Source organism: Gymnoscopelus microlampas (genome assembly GCF_963454915.1).
Source record: "Gymnoscopelus microlampas genome assembly, chromosome: 9".
In the NCBI taxonomy this organism is placed as follows: Eukaryota; Metazoa; Chordata; class Actinopteri; order Myctophiformes; family Myctophidae; genus Gymnoscopelus; species Gymnoscopelus microlampas.
In genome coordinates this window covers 6,176,943-6,199,146 of record NC_139946.1, presented here as the reverse complement: position 1 = coordinate 6,199,146, position 22,204 = coordinate 6,176,943, and the positions used below count along the sequence as shown (strand labels likewise).

The 22,204-nt window shown below is 42.8% G+C and overlaps 1 protein-coding gene across 1 annotated transcript in view; it reads left to right on the top strand.

Annotated features, from left to right (window-relative positions):
- The first annotated feature begins 794 nt into the window (after positions 1 to 794).
- fam20b (FAM20B glycosaminoglycan xylosylkinase) overlaps positions 795 to 22,204 on the top strand; it is a 38,138-nt gene continuing 16,728 nt past the window's right edge. The window contains exons 1-7 of the mRNA XM_084067242.1: positions 795 to 971; positions 4,875 to 5,236; positions 6,766 to 7,013; positions 7,995 to 8,081; positions 9,929 to 10,038; positions 12,060 to 12,231; positions 21,391 to 21,582. Of these exons, the coding sequence (XP_083923368.1) occupies positions 5,108 to 5,236; positions 6,766 to 7,013; positions 7,995 to 8,081; positions 9,929 to 10,038; positions 12,060 to 12,231; positions 21,391 to 21,582 (938 nt within the window). The 5' untranslated portion in view covers positions 795 to 971; positions 4,875 to 5,107. The remainder of the gene's footprint in view (positions 972 to 4,874; positions 5,237 to 6,765; positions 7,014 to 7,994; positions 8,082 to 9,928; positions 10,039 to 12,059; positions 12,232 to 21,390; positions 21,583 to 22,204) is intronic.

Here is a 22,204-nt window from a genome sequence, read left to right as displayed (position 1 = left end):
GTCGGAATGGAGAAATTTCCCCATTCTTTTATACCAACATTTTTTAACTCAAATCTTTGCTTCTTAGGGGGGGTCCCCTAGAACAAAATATTTTGAGATGGGGGTGGGCGTCCAAATACATACATCATTTTGGGCGCCCTTGACATGAAAATGTTTGAGCACCACTGATCTAAGCATAAGTTTTTCACAAAACTTAGGATGTAGTTTTAGACTGATATATTATAACTAATGGATTTAGAAGACATTTAGGGTTCATACGTAGTACCCCCCCTCCTCACATACGATGCAATAGGCCCTATGCACAGCAGCCATATTGTAAGACATTCACAGGTGTTATCAATGATACTAATGAAGGCTCTGTTCCATTCTGGTCAAACAGAGTCAGGGTGCTGATAGTGCATGTTGGCTCACTGGAAACACTCTGCTACACCAGTGGGTCTACAGTTGGGGTCCAGGGACCCTCATGGGCTTCCAAATGGCCCCTTACAGGTGTGTAACTCTGAGAGTGTACAAATGGAACCAAATGGACCCGTAAGGGTCCATTTGGTTCCATTTGTACACTCTCAAAGTTATGGGGTCGTGGAAACTACTGTGCTACACTAAATGTAACAGAGCCTTCATTAGTATCATTGGTAACACCTGTGAAGGAAGTGATAATATGGTTGCTGTGCATAGAGCCTAAACCGCCAACGACATATGGCTCTGCCGCCAGCTAGTGGCCAAACCAAAGCATTACTGGAAGTAGTCGAGAGAGGAAGATGATTCAGGAGGAGTGGACAACACAACACCACCAGGCCAAGGAAGGAAGGAATCGAAGGAAAAAAGGGCTCGAGGAAAGGGATCCAACCAAGGGGATGGAGAGAAATGACGAGCCTCGTCGCTGATCATTAACTGGGGGGAACTTTGTACAATCTATTTGGATCGTGAGGGTCCATTCTTTCTCGGGAGAATCGCCACTGATCGCCGATCAGGTACGTCTCAGCTAACGTAACATGACTGTAAACGGCGTAGCGTTAGCTCCTCTTAACAGCCAAGGTGTAGTACACTATGCATAACATACACACACACATACAGAGGGCTGCCTGTGCTAAGCTAAAGTGGCTAACTAACCCCCACTAGATGCAATGCAGCAATATTTAGCCATGATCAAAGATACATAATGCTGAGACTGGCCGATCGTTTGAGGGGGGCTGTTGTTGTGTATATGTTGAAGCTATGGTCTGTCTGATCGGGGCCAATGTAAAGCCGATAGGGAACGTAGAACCATAAACTACGATCATAGGAGGTGTTTCTGGATGTGTTTTAGTGTTGAGCCTGTCATGAAAGACCGATTGTGCAGAAGAATCGGTTTGCCTGCGTGGCTTATAGCAGCAGCTCTCTCTCTGTGTGTGTGTGTGTGTGTGTGTGTGTGTGTGTGTGTGTGTGTGTGTGTGTGTGTGTGTGTGTGTACGTGTACGTGTGTACCATTGGTGGAAAAAAGTACTCATATTCTTTACTTAAGTCACTCATTTTCAACCCACTAGCTGGGTTAACTTATTGGCTCTATGCACAGCAGCCATATTATCACGTCCTTCACCGGTGTTACCAATGATACTAATGAAGGCTCTGTTCCATTTACATTTAGTCTAGCACAGTGGTTTCCACGACCCCCATTACGGGTCCATTTGGTTCCATTTGTACACTCTCAGAGTTACACACCTGTAAGGGGCCATTTGGAAGCCCACGAGGGTCCCTGGACCCCAACTTTAGACCCACTGGTGTGTTTCCAGTGAGCCAACATGCACAATATCAGCACCCTGACTCTGTTTGACCAGAATGGAACAGAGCCTTCATTACATTAATATCATTGGTAACACCTGTGAAAGTCTTCATACTATGGCTCCTGTGAATAGAGCCTATTGGCTCAACTCAGCTAACAGCAGTTGCGGTGAGTTTGACATATGTTGCTACTGTCGTGTAATAATAGCTACACAACACAATGCAGCATCAATACCAGTGGTGTAAAGTAACTAAGTACATTTACTCAAGTACTGTACTTATAAGTACCATTTTGAGGTATTTTTGTTTAGTGGAGTATTGCCAACTTTCAATCCTTTTATTTCTACTCCACTTACATCAGAGCAAAATATTGTACTTTTACTCCACTACAATTATTGGAAAACTTGTTACTTTGCAGATATAAATGATTAAATTATAAAGCATACATTAACCACTTTAGCCCTATTTTATACATAGGCTACTTGATAGATCATGCAACACGTTGTGAGCTTGTAGATCTGCTATTTTCACATTTCACATTTGAGTACTTTTGGTACTTTTTAAGTATATTTTGATGCCAATACCTGTGTACTTTAACTCGAGTAACATTTTGAACACAGGCCTTTTACTTGCAACAGAGTGTTATATGGTGGTATTTTACTTTTTACTAACACTGATTGTGGCACACAACACAACAACCAGGAAGCAACACTGATGTGACGATGACACACAACAACCTCAACACACTTCATATATCAACCATACACTAATGACACACAACAACCTCAAGAAACTACATACATCAACCATACACTAATGACACACAACAACCTCAACAAACTACATACATCAACCATACACTAATGCAGTGGTTTTCAACCTTTTTCGTGCCAAGGACCCCTAAATTGACCGTGGACACCCATCTGAAAATGTTTTGTGCCCGGGACCCCCAAAAGCAAAGATTTGAGTTAAAAATGTTCACTTTAAAAATATATGTATTCAAAGATACGCACACATTTTCAAGATTTTTCAAAAAATAGCAGATCTACAAGCTCATAGCGCGGCACTCGGTGCCGCGCTATGAGCTTGTAGATCTGCTATTTTTGAATAGCCAAAGCTAAGTGGTTAAAATGATTGTGACGCTATGTTAACCCCAGGACCACTAGTTGAGAACCACTGCACTACATCAATCACTACATACATCAACCATACACTAAATGGCACACGACAGACCGACTGAGGCAAGTCAGCTGAAGTTCAGCTAGTCTTATGTAATGTCAGCCAGCCTGTTCATGCAGGAACTGGTTATGTTGAGAGACTTCCTGGGTCAGCTAATACGATGATAACCATCTATGATAATGTCCTGGGTTTAGCAGAAGTATTATGAGGGACAGAGGTGTGCAACGTGAATGTTTGCATTCCAGTGGTTCTCAATAGTAGGTTCCAGGGGGTCCCCATGATTGATAGTTAATCTTCATTATTATACCATACACATGTAAATTCAACAAGAGAAGATAAAAGATGAATGGTTATTTTGATCAGAGTTTCACTGTTATCTAGACCGTGAAGAAATTCTGGACCAAACGACGAACTATATTGGAGTAATAAAATCATGCCTGCCTAACATTGAACATGTTATCAGATTGGGTTCCCCAGAGATGATAGATAGATAGATCACTGTTCAAACCTTAAAGGATATGTCTGGGATCTGGTTCCCTGAAGCTGCAGTAGACCAGGTCGATAGTAAACAAGACAGACTGCTGTTCCTTCAGAGACAGAGAGAGAGAGGTAGTGATATTCTTACCTGAAACAAGAGAGTTTTGAATGCACAGAGTTTGGGACGGTCTCGGGTCGGTCTGGCAACCTGACGGCTACCTTTTTTAACTGACGAAAACGAAATAAAAACTAAGCTATGATGACTAAAACTAAGACTAAATATATTGACAATTTCGTCAACAAATAAAAACTAGACTTAAATGTTAGTGAGGGACTCAGTTATTTTATGTGTGGTTGCGCTCGGTTGGTGCGCTCTGAAAATAGCCGATCTACAAGCTCACAACGCGTCGCAGACGCAGTGCGACGCGTTGTGAGCTTGTAGATCGGCTATTTTCAGCATGCAGCCAAGTGTAAAATCAGCCATTACGACGCAATCAAGGCACCGCCAAAATACATTTTAGTCGACTAAATCAACTGTAGATTTAGTCGACTATAATCTTATGATATTTAGTCGACTAAAACTAGACAAAAATGAAAACATTTCAGATTACTAAAATATGACTAAAACTATATTCAAAAGACTATTACTAAAACTAAATCAAAAGTTGCTGTCAAAATCAACACTGCTTTGATACATGCCAGTCTACAGCATGTATTATACAGTAGTACATGAAGAAAGTGTTGAATCGGATATTCAGTCAACTGCCCTTTTTTTTTTGTTTCTTCCTCTTCGACTTGTTGTTTTGGTTCTCACTGTGTTGATGAGGATCCACAAGAATGTCAGTGCCTGCAATGCTGCCACGGCTGTATTGTAAGTGCACGTGACAACAATAAAAAACCCTTAAGCACGCTGGAAGAATCCTGTTTTCTAATTGGAAAGTTGGAATTTCAGAGGCACACACACACCGCACTTCATTTTCATACTGACATACTGTTATTATGTATCTCTCCTCCATGCTAATCCAATATCCCCCACGGTCCCATTTGTGTGGCGTAGAACCGGTTAATGGGAGGAGTAACACTGACTGAATGTCGACTCAGTTGCAGATAACACAAACCCATACACACACACACACACACACACACACACACACACACACACACACACACACACACACACACACACACACACACACACACACACACACACACACACACACACACACACACACACACAACACCACGGTTGGTTGGTAGTTACGTATGCTGGGGAGGCTTCTGTTTGCTGCAGTACTGGGTCATAGCCTCCCCTAAGGGGAAACAGGCAAGAGGGGCAGCAGATCAATCGGCATTTTCCCCGCATATTACTGACAGCACGTCTTTTATCTCTCTCTCTCTCTTGATCTCTCTCTCTCTCTTCTTCTCTTTTCATCCCACTTGCCTCTTTCTCTCCTTCCCAGGTGGCTGCTCTGTTGCTTAGGCCATAGCTCCCAACGACGAGAGGTGGAGGAGGAGCTCAGGTGCTCAATTTGTCAGAGGAGGTGCACGTCTGGCGGGAGCGCAGGCGGCGAGGGCGAGGGCGGGGGGGAAGGTCGCAGAGGCCATGCTCCTGGGGTGAGGAGGAAAGAAGGCTCGCTGCGGTGGATACACACAGTGCGGGGGTGAGGGGTCAGGGCTGGTTTCTGCAGCAGAGATGAAGCTCAAGCAGCGTGTGGTGGTGCTGTGTGCCGTGCTTCTCCTGCTGGGCCTGGCCAAGATCTTCCTGCTGGATGGAGGGGAGGGATCGGCGGCCAGCCGGCGAGACCTGCGGGCCTTCCGCAAGGTCAGTGCTGGTGTATTGTTCTCTAGTCCAGTGGTTCTCAAACGTTTAAATAAATGTCAAGGACCCCCAAAATTGTATATGTATTTGGCCGCGGACCCCCATCTCAAAATATTCTGTTCCAGGGACACCCAGAAGCAAAGATTTGAGTTACAAATGTTCGCTTTGAAAAATATATATTCAAAGATTTGGACACATTTTCAAGATTTTTCAAAAATAGCAGATCTACAAGCTCATAGCGTGGCACTCGGTGCCGCGCTATGAGCTTGTAGATCTGCTATTTTTGAATAGCCAAAGTATAAAATGTCAATTATTCTGATGCTATATTTACACATTTTGCTGGGTACCCCCTGGAACCCCTTCAAGTACCCCTGGGGGTCCCCGGACCCCACTTTGAGAACCACTGCTCTAGTCTGATTTTTGGGCGGCTCTACCGGGCATTTTGCCGGTTAGCGGAGAGCCTGGTTTCTTTTTAGAGTGTAGACGTGGTGCTCTGCTTAGTAGCCAACATGATGGCGCATCCACTTCTGCTTTCTACAAGCCTAGAGGCTGTTTTATTTTTTGTTCAAAAGCCGTTCTTTGATTCTTGATTCTTGGTTGCCTGTTTTAACTTCAAACTGTTTGCTTTTATTTATTTTTACTCAAATTGTTTTGTGTGTGTGAGCACAGACTAACACTTTCTGGCAGCTCTGATAAGCAGAACCCCTCGCTCAAAGCAAACTGTCATCAGACTTTCTTTCTTTTTCTTTTTTTCTCCAAACTGTCATCAGTCAAGTGTTTGTGTATGAGCTGAATGACACGTTGATGGCAATTGAATAATAATGTTTCCGACTGTGCAAGGAATCGCATCTCAAGTGAGCACTTGACATGTATGCTTAATACATACATATACTTGGTCGTAAGATAAGATGCTGTTGCATGCGTGTTGTGAGCTTGTACATTGGCTATAGGGCATAGCAGTGGCGGCCATTTTCTGGTTCCACTCCAAAATAGGCAATGCATTTTTCACATTGACATTTCCAAAAATATTTATAGCAATTAATTTAAGCCTAGAATCAAGCCATCCGGGGTCCTGGTGAATCATGACCACAAAACGTTTGATTCTGTGAAAAAACTTTTCTGAAAAAGGAAAAACAAAGGGTATTTATTAAATATAGTATATCATATAATTAAATATAAAATTTTAAAAAATCACAGAAAAAAATGTTAAATGGTCATGATTCACCAGGACTCTGGATGGCTAGGCTTAAATGAATTGATATGAATATTTTTGGAAATGTCAATGTGAAAAATGCATTGACTATTTTGGAGTGGAACAAGAAAATGTCCGCCACTGCTATGCCCTATAGTCGGCACACAATACCGTATATAAGTGTAATTCAAGCTTTACCCCAAAACAGATATGTATGCCCAACACATAATGTCACTGCCGAATGCACTCCCAGCACCTGATTCTTTCCCCAGCACTACACTGACTATGTATCAGTGCATGTACCCGAATCTCATTACCTATACCTGATGTGTGTTGGCAGATGGAAGCTGGTCTTACGCTCTCCCGAGGCGCTCGTCTCACCCACACGCTCCAGTCGCCCTGGGAGATCGCGAGCCAATGGGTCGGCCCCCGAGAGGTCTACCCGGAGGAGACCCCAGAACTGGCTGCTGTGCTCACTTCCTTGAGCACCGCCAAGATAGAGCGTGCGGACGTCGGCTACAAAGGAACCCAGCTGAAAGCTCTGGTGGTGCTGGATGGTGGACAGAAGGTGGTCTTCAAGCCCAAGAGGTCAGATTGTGGAATTGTAGTGTTAATAAAGATCTTATTTGCATGTGTAGATGACACACACACACACACACACACACACACACACACACACACACACACACACAGATATGTACATACTGTGAATTTATATTCAAAGAATGAAGTGCTTTGACTTAAGTATCACTAGGTCAGATGATATGGAGTTATACTGCAATTTACAATTTAGGAAGTTATGCGGGAACGCCTACTGAGTGGCAAAAAACTACTTTCTGGCCTTGACAGCCCCATACATCCTATCAGAAAAGTCCTATCTGATTGTATTAAACAACATTAAACTCACCAACATGGCAGCTTTACGGAAAGCTTGAATTATCCTCTTTCTATCTGCAAAGTTTTTGTTTCATAAAAATCCACCGTAGAGACATGTTATAAGCTACTTTCTGTCAATACATTCCGTGCAGGTGATTATTTTTCCAAGTGTCAGAGTTTGGAAATGCCCGTTTTCAATAACGCAACGTCCTGCTGCCTCCTGCAGTATTTACAATTTAGAAACAAGTGGTACGCAGGATCGTTTAGTGATTTCCTATTCTCTCTATTCAGAGTGACTTAAGGCCAGGCAGGCCGCACCAATGCAACTAGTCGCAACTGCCTTTGAGGATAATGGCAAGTAGTTGCAAGTTGTTGCATGTTGCAAGGTGTTAACTTGCAAGTAGTTGCATTTGTGTGGACTCGCCTTTTAGAGTAAGCGAGGTAAACTAACACATAACACATCAAATGCAGAGAGACAGTGTTTCTCTGTAATCTAGGATCATAGCAGGTAAACCAAGAACCTAGCGTCAGCCTAAGCAATATCAAAAAATGATAATCTGTACATTGAAACTATAGGATGCCTAGGTAACTGCTATGCTGTTATTAAAGACATTCATGCACGGACTCAACGCATACGTCCTTAAAGAGATCAGTGTAATATTGTAGCTGACTGTCCCCTTTTCTGTCCGCCAGGTATAGCAGAGAGTATGTGGTGGAAGGGGAGCCGTATGCAGGTTATGACAGACACAATGCTGAGGTGGCTGCTTTTCACCTGGACAGGTAGGGTGTCCTCTTCAATACCCGTCTCTTCTTATGCATGTGGCTCGTTATTGAAGTATTTCATATGACGCTTAATCCATTTTGACCGGGAGCGCAGCTGTGTGTCACTTTTAAGATTTATTTGGGGCTATTCAAAAATAGCAGAAATCTGCTATTTTTTAAAAATCGTGAAGATTTGTGCAAATCTTTGAATATGTACATGTTTTTAAAGTGAACGTTTGTAACTCAAATCTTTGCTTCTGGGGATCTCTGGAACAACATACAGTATTTTGAGATATTTTATTTTTTTTTTATTTTTTAATATTTAGTATAGTTTATAGTTTCTTTTAAATGTTTTACATTTTTTAAATGTTTTACATTTTTTATTTTTTTTAAATTTAAAAATGTTTTAAATTTTAAAAAAATATATGTTTAAAAAAAAGGATTTAGAAAACATTTTTAGAATCGGCCTCAGGTCTTAATGGGTTAAAGCAAGGGGTGCCCTAGAGCAGGGATTCCCAACTTGTGTGCCCCAAACAATTGGCAAAACACTGTAACACTAACATTTTAATGATAATAGCATTAATATAAAATAATTAAATAAACGTATGTAAACGTATGTCTGTTACTTGACTTAATGCTGTTACTCTCAAAGACGTGGAATTTTTTTCTTCTTTAAAACCTTGATAAGTTTGTTTTCATACTGATAAATAGGAACTTAAAGTAATACTACGTACGGTTGGTTCCATTGATCCAGGCTGGAACACGGGTCAATTGATGGATCATTAAAATAAACTTGCTCTGACAGTACGCACGGCCCACCCATCTGACCACTTCATTTGGCTGACCACTTCATTTGGCCTGCCGCGTTAAGTGGTCAGCCAAATGGCAGCTGAATGACTGCCATGTTAAGTGGTTGGCCGTGAACGCTCTCAAGATTGTCAAGTGGGCCCTCATCCAAAAAAGGAGAACTTGGGAACGGCCATAGAGGTGCACTCAGCCTGTATATATGCTAGGGATGATGGTTCGCTATTCACACAATAATTGTATCGTTATGTAACCTTTTTTTTATGAATAAAATGTAATTTTGTCCAATACGTATGGTAGAGTATGTTAATACAATATAACTTATACAATTGGGCTGGTTGTATTTCGTCTCCCCGCTCTTCTATTGAGACATTTAGATCGTGTCAAAGGTCATGTCTCACCTAGACACAGGATCTGACACGAATTTTGACCTGATGGGTTTATCCCCTGAGCAAGCAGGCAGGCTCTATTAGCTCAATGGTAAATGTCAGCACTTGCGCAGGAAACCAGGTTCAAATCCGCGGTAGAAGAGCAAAGTTACATAGTGCAGCTTTAACACCTCTGTTGAAAACGGAAGTCACTGCATACCTTATGCTGTTACTTGACTTAATGCTGTTACACTCAAATCCTATATTGCATCACCTGCCATGAGCTTGCTATCTGCAGCGCGGGAGGCGTGTGCAGAGGCAGAAGTGCAAAGTTCAAGGGTGTTTTTTTATTGTCACACCTTTAACATACAATACAGCTGGTTGTAACATTGTAGGCGATGACATTCTTGTACTTCTTAAACAGCATGGATATTAATACAAAATGAAATAGTAAAATAAGTTAAAATAGTAATTTTGGTGATGATAATATGAATAAAAATAACAAAAATAAAAATATTTATAAAAAAAAAATAGTCATCTGTAAAACTGTTTATATAGTAGTATATTATTTTAGGGCTGCAACTATCGGTTATTTTCTTTTTGTTTTGGATTAATCAAATAACGGAGAAGTGTGTTTCTTTTTTATGAATCTTATTATTGTTATTATTTCAATGTATTCTGCCTGTCCCACAGGATCCTGGGGTTCAGGAGAGCTCCTCTGGTGGTGGGGAGGTACGTCAACCTGCGCACCGAGATCAAACCTGTGGCCACTGATCAGCTGTTGAGCACGTTTCTTATGCAGGGTTAGTATCTCTTGCTCTCTTTCTGGACTACCATCTATTTTGTATTTTGTCTTATTGTATTTTTATTTTTGTCCGCACCGTTGAGGAGGCTTTCGCCGCCTGCAATGTTGCCACAGCTGTGGATGTGAAAGTAAAACGCTGGAACCTTCTCTCTTTCTACTCATTCACATCTTCACTCTCTTACTCTGCTTATCTTCTCGTTCCACACTCTGAAAGATGACACTAAAGTTTTACAACCATGTCCTGTTTGCTGACTGTGTGGCAGTTCCTCGTCACTCAGTCACATGTAAAGCATAAACATTGAAATAATGGAGACAGTCACTGTGTTTTAACTCACAGTGTGTGACTTCTAGAGACCACATGCCTAAAAGCGCTGCAAGTGAGTTTAGAGGTGCAGTAAGTGATATTTCTATGTTAAAATACGTGTTAAATAGCTCTATATTCCCATAGTAGTAATCATTGTATATGAGTGTTCAGTAACAGGGCTCTGCGCGTCTCTTCAGCTCTTTAGTAATCATAAAATATATTTTCAGTTCAAGATACCATTTTATCCAATCAGGAGAGAGAATTCATACAGGAAACGGGTTCAATAATTGAAAATGGATGTGACGACACAAAGAAATGAGCAGACACATTTGGAACTGGTACACTATGACTATAAAATGAAAACACTTGGGACGAAGAGGATTAAGTAAGTAAGTAACACTGTAAAATTGAAGCTGATAAATGGGTACTCTCTCCTGATTGGATGAAATTGGCAAACCACCTGAAAATGTATTTTCTTTTTATATTAAAAAGATGGGGAGACCTTTGTTCTAGAACAAACACTCTGTACCGATGATTACTATCAGAATATAGAGCTGTAACTTTTTAAAACCCATTTAGACCTGAGGCCGTTTCTCAAAACGCCTTCTAAATCCTAACCTAAGATTTCTGAAAAACTTGAAGACAATTCATGTAGCTACAGTTTATCTATAGCAAAAACTAAAATGACCGATGTTTCCCTGATTGAAAGGTATAACAACTTATAGGCTTTCCACGTCTAAATGAGTGTTTCTATTTTAGGCATGTCATTATAGGCAAAAAAATATCAGTTGTCAAAAATTTGCATTTCTTTTGCAATCGCAAAAAAAATAGGTCTACAACGCACAACGTGTGCCAATGTGCCGTGTCATGAGCTTGTAGTTTGTCTTATTTCCGCTATTCACCGTACGACGTATATTAGGTTAGGGCTTAAGTGGTTAAGTATGAGCGTGTTGTTTCTAGGTATGCTCTTTCTTTATTGTAGCGGCAACCTCACATCAAATAATTGCCAGTGAGGGATGGTGTGAAGCTTTTCCAGACGCGTGGTGTTGACAGTAAATCAGGTCTTCTCTTGAGTGCATTTAAGATGTTTATTTGAATTGCAGGATGAATGACAGCAAAACAAAAGCAGGGTGTTTAACTGTAACTAAACAGCTAACTGTGAATAAAGAAATAAACCGAAAATAACTCAAAACAAACAGAAAATAGACGAAAACATGCACGGTTGAAAAACTGTATGGCTTCCCTCTGGTGATTCCCAATCCCTAATGCTGTGCACCTGTGACATCCCCAAATAGTAGGCTGTACCCTGAAATTGGCCGAGTCCCCGCCTATGCCCAGGTCAATTCAGTAGCATCTGCATCACAGCACCATCACAATATCACAGCACCTTCATATACAAATATTAAAATACATTAAATTGGCTGCAACATTTATGTTATGTACATATACCCAGTGCCATCTATTAGAGAGTTACGCCAACTCCGTTCACTTCTTCGGGCCAGGTCTAATACATACACATACATTGGCGAATAGTGACAAATCCCTAAACCGGAAGTTCATGAAATGCATTGAAGTCGACGGCTCCTTGTCACTATTTCCAGCTACATGAACCACGTGACCGACGCTGTTTCTGACCCCTCATTGGCGCAACTCTCTAATAGAAGGCTCTGCATATACCTATTCTGTCTCCTGTCTGTCTGTCTCCGTGTCTCTAGGTAATAACACGTGTTTCTATGGGAAGTGCTACTACTGCAGAGACACGGAGCCAGCGTGTGCAGAGGGGGAGATCATGGAGGGCTCGTTGACCCTGTGGCTGCCTGACGTCTGGCCCCTGCAGAAACACAGGCACCCCTGGGGGCGCACGTACAGAGAGGGCAAACTGGCCAGGTGGGTGGTCTCTACCGGGTGTTGCCAGATCTGCTTATTATAATTTCCCCGGCGAGATTTTATTTGAAAATAGCCGATCTACCAAGCTCACAACGCATCGCATCGCGACGCGTTGTCAGCTTGGCGATCTGCTATTTTCAAATAGCTGATGTATATGTTAAAGTGCTCATGTGGGCCGTGGGCTGGTTTTCCTAGACCTGGTTGCTTGTTTCTCTCAGAGAATCTGGCAACACTGGTCTCTACCTGTGTAGATCAATGGATAAAGGATAAGGATAATTCCTTTTTTAACAGGTCGTTCATGAAAGTCCTTGCGGTCTTGTTTCCAATGAGAACCTGTGAGCAATTAGGGGTTAAGAGTCTTGCTCAGGGACAAATTTCATTTCATCGACACATATGCTGGCCTGGCCTGGAATCGAACCTGGGGCAACCAGGGCCTCTGGCTCCCTAGGCGGGCTCACTAACCACTCAGCTATGGCCGCCCCAATGGTCAAACCTTTTCGTGCCAAGGACCCCCACATTGATATATATTTGGCTGAGGACCCCCATCTGGAAATATTTTGTGCCAGGAACCCCCAAAAGAGAAGATTTATGTAAAAAAAAAAAAATCGAAACATTTTCGATATTTTTCAGCACTTTTCCAAAATAGCAGATGTACAAGCTCTCAGTACGGCGCGATACGCTGGAGATACCTTCGAGCACTGAGAAAATGTGTTCTCATTCGGTACCAAATTGTTATACCTACACAGCCTAATTCATACTTTGTAATGCGACGGTGTCGCTATCCAAAAATAACAATCTACAAGCTAACAACGCATTGCATGGTGAGCCGTCGTTAGCTTGTAGATCTGTTCTTTTCACACGTCATGTAGGAAAAACACTACGTTACGCCCCAAGGCGGGGTTCACCTGTGTGTGTCGCATTAATTCACATAATTTTATCAGACTCCATGCCAATTGTGCGTGATGCAATATATAGAGTATGTAAAAAGCCATCGCTAACAAGACCGGCAACACAATGGCTTTGATTGAAGACTTTAATGCTGTACACATCAACTTTCCAAACTGATAAGCTAATCTGCGTTGTCGTCATTTCCCCCTCTTTCATCCCTGATAAAAACACAAAACACTCAAGGCTTTTGTCCCCGTGAGATTTGAGTAAGTTTACGCCCACACTGTGTTCTCAAATGGACAGAGGGGATCCGTAGCAGAGGTGGGGAACATTCTCTCAACACATCCATGGTGGATGTTAAATTCTGTTCCTTCTCAGATAAGACCACACAATGTATAATTTCGACCCCAACAGGGTAGTTAGTTCATTAAAACTTTGGCGCGCTAGTTCACAAATATTTGTGTCCAGCCTGTGTTGTCCTCGAAAATTCCAGGAATTTCAGGGTGTGTCTACTGAGCGTGTGCAGCACAGTTGGCAAGAGTCTTTATTTACAACCAATCCCTCCGTCAGTAGCGTATGGTGAATTCTAACGTTGACCGGGCCAGAATCTTAACCCCCCGACCCCCCCCCGTCGGGGGGTTCGCACAACAACGGCTGATAAGTCTATTGAGAATTACCGAGCCATTCCGGGTGGAAAACGGAACGCTCGTCCCAAAACACACTGCCCCATTTTTTTTTCCGCCGACCGAGACCGCCGGTTTAGACGCGGGGCAGGGTGTTTCAGGACGACGGTTCTTCTTCTATTACATTTCTGAATGGAGAGGTGCGTGTCTTTGCGCAATGGAGAACCGGTTTGACGGCGAAACTTTTTTTCTAATGGCCACTCATTAACAATTCGGCCGAATGCAAATGAGCCCCATTTGAAAACAAAGGCGACTTAAAGGGTGAGCTGATAATGTTATGTAGGGTTTACACAGACCTCATGGCCTCGTTGGCCCCAATGACCGTACGCCTCTGCTCTCCGTGAGTCCCGTCATGCTTTAAAATCATCAATAATCATTCCAGTGACAAAAAAAAAGAGTAAAGTCACTGGTCTAAAATGACTGCCGGCCTGTAGCACTCACACCCATAGTGAGCAAATGCTTTGAGAAACGGGTGAGAGAGCTGCTACTCATGCTCGTGCCTCGACCCCCACCCGTTTGCCTGCCACGCTGTGTCAGTAAAGCTCGCAGAATCGTCAAAGATCCGAGCCGTTACAACCACGGACTGTATCGGATGTTGCCCCGAAAGTGGCTACGTAGCCTCAGAACCACCGGCTTGGGAAATGCTACTGTACCCCCTCTTCCCTCCTCAACCCCCCCCCCCCTCCCCCTCCAATTACTCATGTTGTGTGTACACAGTATTAGTTGTGCATAATTGTACATTGTATGTATGTCGATTTGTAGTTATTTATTTGATATGTATTACTTTACTTTAACCCATTAAGACCTGGAACGCATCTGTGTCACTTTTTTTTTACACTTTGGCTATTCAAAAACAGCAGATCTACAAGCTCATAGCGCGGCGCCGAGTGCCGCGCTACGAGCTTGTAGATCTGCTATTTTTCATCGTGGAAAAAAAAAGAAACGTGAAATTGTGTGCAAATCTTTGAATATATTCTTTTAAAGCGAACATTTTTAACTCAAATCACTGCTTCTGGGGGTCCCTGGAACAAAACATTTTGAGATGGGGGTCGGCGGCCAAACACATATCATTTTGGGGGTCCTTGACATGAAAAAGTTTGAGCACCACTGATATAGAAACATAATACTGTTGAGATTTAGAAGACATTCGTAGAATCGGCTTCAGGTCTTGATGGGTTAATTCCTATTATTACTTATGCTGCTGCAATATCTGAATAAGCCGAACAAAAAGAGGTTCATCTTATGTACCTGTACACAAGATGTAACTGTAAAGAAAGACCACCTCGAACGTTGGAACGGCAACGTGTCCATTTCAACGCATCATGAAATAGTGATGTGATGCAAATTGAGACAACGGTGTTGTCTTCCGCGGAAACTCGTTCCAAGCCCTCGTCCATCTGAAAACTGAGCGCAGGCAGTTACAGCTGGCACAGCGGTGCCTGCTGCCTACAATAAGAGCATTGGCAGAGAATCAATCACGTTGGATTTTCATGTGTGTGCCGCCTTCTCACATGGCAAAACGCTGAGGTCAGGGGCAGGAATAGGCTCCATGCACAGCAGCCATGTTATGAAGACATTCACAGGTGTTACCAATGATACTAATGAAGGCTCTGTTCCATTCTGGTCAAACAGAGTCAGTGTGCTGATATTGTGCGTGTTGGCTCACTGGAAACACTCTGTTACACCAGTGGGTCTACAGTTGGGGTCCAGGGACCCTCATGGGCTTCCAAATGGCCCCTTACAGGTGTGTAACTCTGAGAGTGTACAAATGGTCCATTTGGTTCCATTTGTACACTCTCAGAGTTATGGGGGTCGTGGAAACCACTGTGCTAGACTAAATGGAACAGAGCCTTCATTAGTATCATTGGTAACACCTGTGAAGGAAGTGATAATATGGCTGCTGTGCATAGAGCCTATTGGAGCGTTCCGTGTCTGGACCATGAACAGCAGTCAGTCATACTGGTGTTCAATACTGTGCAGACCCATGTATTGCAACTGAATTTGTACATAAAAGAAGGTAGTAGTGATGCGCGGGTTGACCCGTAACCCGCGGGACCCGCGGGTCAACCCGCGGCGCGGGTGGGTCGAGTCAGAATTTCGGAGGCAATTATGCGGGCTGCGGGTGAGCGGGTCAGCCGCTCTCACACGCAAAAAAAAATAAAAATAATAACATGCTCTTGTTTTATCTTTATTCCTAATAAGAATAAGAATAATAACAATAAAACAGTTTGAATACACTTGGGGATTATTTTCTAACCATGATTTTACAGAATAAAAAAAAAATCGCGGGTCGCGGGGCGGGTTGAGCCATGGATTTATATATGGGCTCGCGGGGCGGGTTGAGGCGGGTTGGGTTCCGTGGCGGGGCGGGGCGGGCCGAGTCATGAAAAAACCCGACCCGCGCATCACTAGAAGGTAGAGTGGAAGTTAACATTACACGACATTAGTCATTGAACTTGAATTGCCACAGTGTACATCTTATGAAAGGAATTAAGACTTCAGACACATGCAATATAGGGATGTGGGCGGGTACATCTTTAACTGTATACATGAAAATAAATCATCCATTTAGGACCGATAAAACCCAACATTAATCATAGCCCATATACTGTAAATACAGCATGTTATTAAAATATTAGATGTAATTGTAACTCGTCCAATACTGTGCTACTCCAGCCGCGTTAGACACTCGGCAGTTGTCAGACTGTATTTACAGAAGATTTATGAAACAAATGGCACAATTCTGTTGTATGACAAAGTATAAAATAGGGCTTAAAGTGGTGAATGAGTTCAAGAAGTGCTTGCTTCTAATATAGGACGCACGCCGAGTTTTCTGCCATATAGTCAGGTTCACTATGTGTTCTTGTTCAAAATTTGTGGAGATTAGCAAAACAATACTTTATTTTTATCTTCAGAACATGGGGAATCCAAAAATCTATGTTTGCATTTGCACAGACACCTGCATGTCCGCCATATTGGACGTTCAAAATGGCCACCATAAAATACATAATTTGTGATATCTTGGCTTCTAAACAACATAGAAAGTTAATTAAATATACTAATCCAATGTTTTCTGGGTCAAGGAATCCAATAGAGACCTAAAGGATTGTGCACAGGGACTTGCAGTAGCGCCACATAGGGGATGGCCAGTGAAATTCAGGTTTACTATGTTAACAAATATATTTTCGTTAAAAAGTTTGGATTAGAAAAATATACACTTTTGGAATCTTGAGAGCATGAGGAATCCAAAAATCCTTGTTTGCATTTGCACAGATACCTGCATGGCCCACCATATTGTTCAATATGGACGACCTAAAATATATAGCCTAATTTGTGCTATCTTGGATTCTAGACAACCAACCTTAGTTAATATGTTTCCAGGTCAAGGAGTCCAATAAAGACCTCAATGTAGTTATTATATAAAAGCAAGAAAACAAATGTAAATGGAAAATATAGTCTTTATATTTGTGTAATATCAACACATCATTGACTTTATTACACCACAGGTTTACAGATGTAAAGAAATGGGTGAAAAACTCCATTGTTTCTGTTGTTTTCAAAGAGAAGAAAAGAAAAGAAGAGGGCGGGGAGTGCAAGGAGAACAATCTATCAGTAATAGAAAACATGTCAAGGATATACAAATGGCATAAACCAACAGATACAGTATGTACATGAGATTAGACATAAGGTGCAAGGTGGTGACACTTTGGTAGGTCTACACTAGCAGCAGGTATGTACTGTACATGAGATTACACATTAACTTGCAAAAACAGTATTGACAAGTTATAAGATTGAACTATATACAATAATATCATCTATCATTCTTTTACGGCCCTTCATCACTGTTAGGAGGGTCATTTTCAGCATTACAGTCTGCGTCGTTTTCGCAGTCACTTCCAAACAAAGTTCTGTGCAAGTTGTGTCTCCTGCATGAACATCTCTGGGTTGTACAATGGGTTTTGCACTGACATCTGACCAACTCTACAATGGCCTGTGGTGCAGGAGGAACCTTTGTGGTAGTAGGTAGTATCTCACCATGGCTCCATGTTTGAGTGGGTCAAAAAGACTCTGCCACGTCACAGTGGCTTGGCACCACACCCTACTTTGATCATGCACACGTTCAATGTTCTCCTCAAGGGCACCAACGGTAGGAGGCAACTTGCTGCTTTATGCCAAATGTTTGCAAAACAGATACCACCTTAGGTCAGGAATGTTTGTTATATGGATGCCCCTTGGGCAGTACATCATACAAAGTTGGCCAATGCATCATTCACCTCCTGTGTTAGGTCGCCTTCCTCTGTTAGTTTCTGTTAGTGGTCAGATGTTAGTGCAAAACCCATTGGACAACCCAGAGAAGGTCATGCAGGGGACACAACTTTGTTTGCACAGAACTTTGTTTGTGTGGAAGTGACTGCGAAAACGACACAGACTGTCTGTAATGCTGAAAATGACACCCCAGACAGTGATGACGAGCTGTAAAAGAATATTCCTGAATGATAGATCTAGTAGATATTGTATGTATATAGTTCAATCGTTCATACTGTTTTTGCACCTTAATGTCTAATATCATACCTGCTGCTAATGTAGACCTACCAAAGTGTCACCACCTTGCACCTTGTGGCTTTTTTCCCCCTAATTTTTATCGCTCGATTCTGTAACCCCTTTTTCACCCGGTGCCAATTAGCTAAGTGATCCTGGGCACTACACTCCCCCCACCAGCCTAGGGAGGCCAAGGCCGAGCTCATGCCTCCTTCAATGCATGAGAGCCAACTGACCTTCTTGTCACCTGACAGGGGGGAGTTTCCCTGGTTGGACGTAGCGTGTGGAAGGAACACGTTATTCCAACCAGTTCCCTTCCCCTCCATCAGGCGGCCCGGCTGACCAGGGGGAGGAAGTATAGTGACCAGGATTACTACATGTTTTTGTGAAGGTATTAACTACCCTAGGAGACACGGGAGAACATGCAAACTCCACACAGAGTAGGCCCTTTCGCCTTATGTCTAACCTCATGTACATACTGTATCTGTTGGTTTACGCCACTTGTATATCCTTGACATGTGTTCTATTAGTGTTAGATCTCCTTGCTCTCCCTGACCCCCCTTCTTCTTTTCTTTTCTTCTCTTTGAAAACAACAGAAACAAAGGGTTTTTCCACCCATTTCTTTACACCTGTAAACCTGTAAAGTCAATGATGTGTTGATACTACACAACTATAAACACTATGTTTTACATTTACATTTGTTTTCTTGCTTTTCTATAATCCTGAGAACTACATTGAGGTCTGTATTGGACTCCTTGACCTGGAAAATATATTTAATTAAGGTTGGTTGTCTAGAATCCAACGTAGCACAAATTAGACTATATATTTTATGTGGTCCATATTGAACATGCAATATGGCGGCCATGCAGGTATATGTGCAAATGCAAACAAGGATTTTTGGATTCCCCATGCTCGGAAGATTCCAAAAGTGTTATAGTTTTGCTAATCAAAAATTCGTAACAAAAGTATATTTTCTAACATAGTCAACCTGCATTTCCATGGCCATCCCCTAGGGGGCGCTGCTGCAAGTCCCTGTGCACTATCCTTTAGGTCTCTATTGGATTCCTTGGCCCAGAAAACATAGGATTAGCATATTTAATTAACTGTCTATGTCGTCTAGAAGCCAAGGTAGCACAAATTATATATTTTATGGCGGCCATTTTGAACGTCCAATATGGCGGACATGCAGGTGTCTGTGCAAATGCAAACATAGATTTTTGGATTCCCCATGTTCTGAAGATAAAAAAAATGTATAGTTTTCCTAATCTCCACAAATTTTGAACGAAAGTATATTGTTTTACATAGTGAACCTGACTAATAGCACAGTGCTGACGTGTGCCTCTAGTAGTGATGAATGAACCATCTTGCTGCTCAGTCCAGAGAACTTGCATACCGTACATTTTATCCTGTTGGATTCATCCAATAATACGTGTTTGTATCAAATATCCAATGTTTCTGGCCAACTATAAATATTCACTTCCAAATAAGCGACACATCATGGGGGAAATGCGGCTTTGTATTCTATAAACGCCTGTTAAGTTTCACTTTCATAGCTAAGTGACTTGGCTTTTAAAATAAAAGGCTTCGCTCTGAAACTGAAGCCTGAAACCGAAGCCGATAACGAGACAACTTAAGAAACCACAAGTCAGTGGAAATACATTTACAGAAAGACAAGACATGACTTCAACTTTATTTGGATGCCGTTTGCCTTGTAAACTCTGTCCTTAATGAGACACAGCGGTGAACCCAGCTGATTTAGTTGACCCTGAGGCCTTTCCTCTAGCACAGTGGTTTTCAACCAGTGGTCCGGGGACCACCAGTGGTCCTTGGGGGGGGGGTACCAGGGGGTCCCCAGCGAAATTAGTTAACATAGCGTCACAATCATTTTAGCCACTTAGCTTTGGCTATTAAAAAATAGCAGATCTACAAGCTCATAGCGCGCCACCGAGTACCGCGCTATGAGCTTGTAGATCTGCTATTTTTTTTAAATCGTGAACTTCAAACCTTTGCTTCTGGGGGTCCCTGGCACAAAACATTTTCAGCTGGGGGTCTGCGGCCAATTGTATATCAATTTAGGGGTCCCTAGCATGAAAAAGGTTGAAAACCACTGCTCTAGCACCACCCTTAGGCCAAACTTTCTTTTTGACCTTATCATTTTTATCCCTCAATTTTGTAACCCTTTTTTTCACCCGGTGCCAATTTGCTAAGTGATCTTGGGCACTACACTCCCCCCACCAGCCTAGGGAGGCTAGGGCCGAGCTCATGCCTCCTTCAATGCATGAGAGCCAACTGACCTTCTTGTCACCTGACAGGGGGGAGTTTCCCTGGTTGGACGTAGCGTGTGGAAGGAACACGTTATTCCAACCAGTTCCTTTCCCCTCCATCAGGCGCCCCGGCTGACCAGGGGGAGGCAGTATAGTGACTAGGATTACTACATGTTTTTGTGAGGGTATTAACTACCCTAGGAGACACGGGGAGAACATGCAAACTCCACACAGAGTAGGCCCTTTCGCCAACCCCACCTAGGGTATGGGCGCTGATGACGCGGAGGAGAAGACAAGCCCCCAGCGCCCACAGCAGGAATCGAACCCAGGACCTTCTAGCTGTGAGGCGACAGCACTACCGACTGCGCCACCGTGCCCCCTAGGCCAAAATTGCACACATCTCAAAAAGATTGCTAGACTTGCAGCTAAAGCACGCTGTGACGCGCTGTGAGCTTGAAGATCTGCTATTTTTTGGCTGTAGGGTTAAGGTCCTTACACACCGGGGGCGTTTTTTTTTTCATTCGAATAATATGTTTTTTTTAAAAACCTTATTAAGTCAATGCAAGCTTCCACATCAGTTTCGCGGAGCGAAAAAGCGGCTTTTATTTATTCGGGCCGCAGTCGAATTTTGCGTATATTCGCATAATCGCCGGTGTGGAATGACCTTTAGAGTTAAAAATGTCAATTAAAAAAATGGCCTTCATGAAATTACCATCCTAAAATATTAATGTCCTCACAAGTATAGTGATACACGTGTGTGTGTGTGTGTGTGTGTGTGTGTGTAGGTGGGAGTATGACGAGAGCTACTGTGATGCGGTGAAGAAGATGCCTCCGTACGACGCGGGGCCCAGGCTGCTGGACGTCATCGACACGGCCATCTTCGATTACCTCATCGGGAACGCTGATCGCCATCACTACGAGAGTTTCCAGGACGACGGGGGAGCCAGCATGCTCATCCTCCTAGACAACGCCAAGAGGTGAACACACACACACACACACATTCTTTATCCAGAATGTAATGCTGGCATTGTTGTCTCCGCCGGGCCGAAGGCATGGCAGAGAGTATGTTTTCGTTGGATTTTCGATGTGTCCCCCCCCCCCCCCCCTAGCCAAGCTAACATTGGTCACGTGACACGTGACAATATGTTGAAAAGATGTGCTTTGATTGGCTAGCGAGACGCATGACGAAATACATACCTATAGGTGAATCACTTCAGAGCGCTGCGCGTTCCGAAGTGACATCAGTGCCATCAGCCAAGCTAACATTTAGTGGTTACATGTCGCCTTTCCGACATGTCGCCTTTCTGACGTTAACGAACCCTATACCTAACCCTAACCGCACGCGGAAGCCACTAGTCGGAGTGCCGAGATGTCGGAATGGAAGGCGGTTACCCATTTAGTCAGGAGATATTAGCAGAAAAAGTTCCAATCTTGGAATAAATTCCTTACCAAAAATCCTGCTGCTGGCGGGCTTCCTGGTGCTCAGGAACAGTCAGGAACAGCACTTTTCAGTACAAACTGAGATTACAGCTGAGATCACAGCTGAGATCACACAATGCAACTAACTCTCATTACGCAAACTGAAGAAGCAGGAAATTA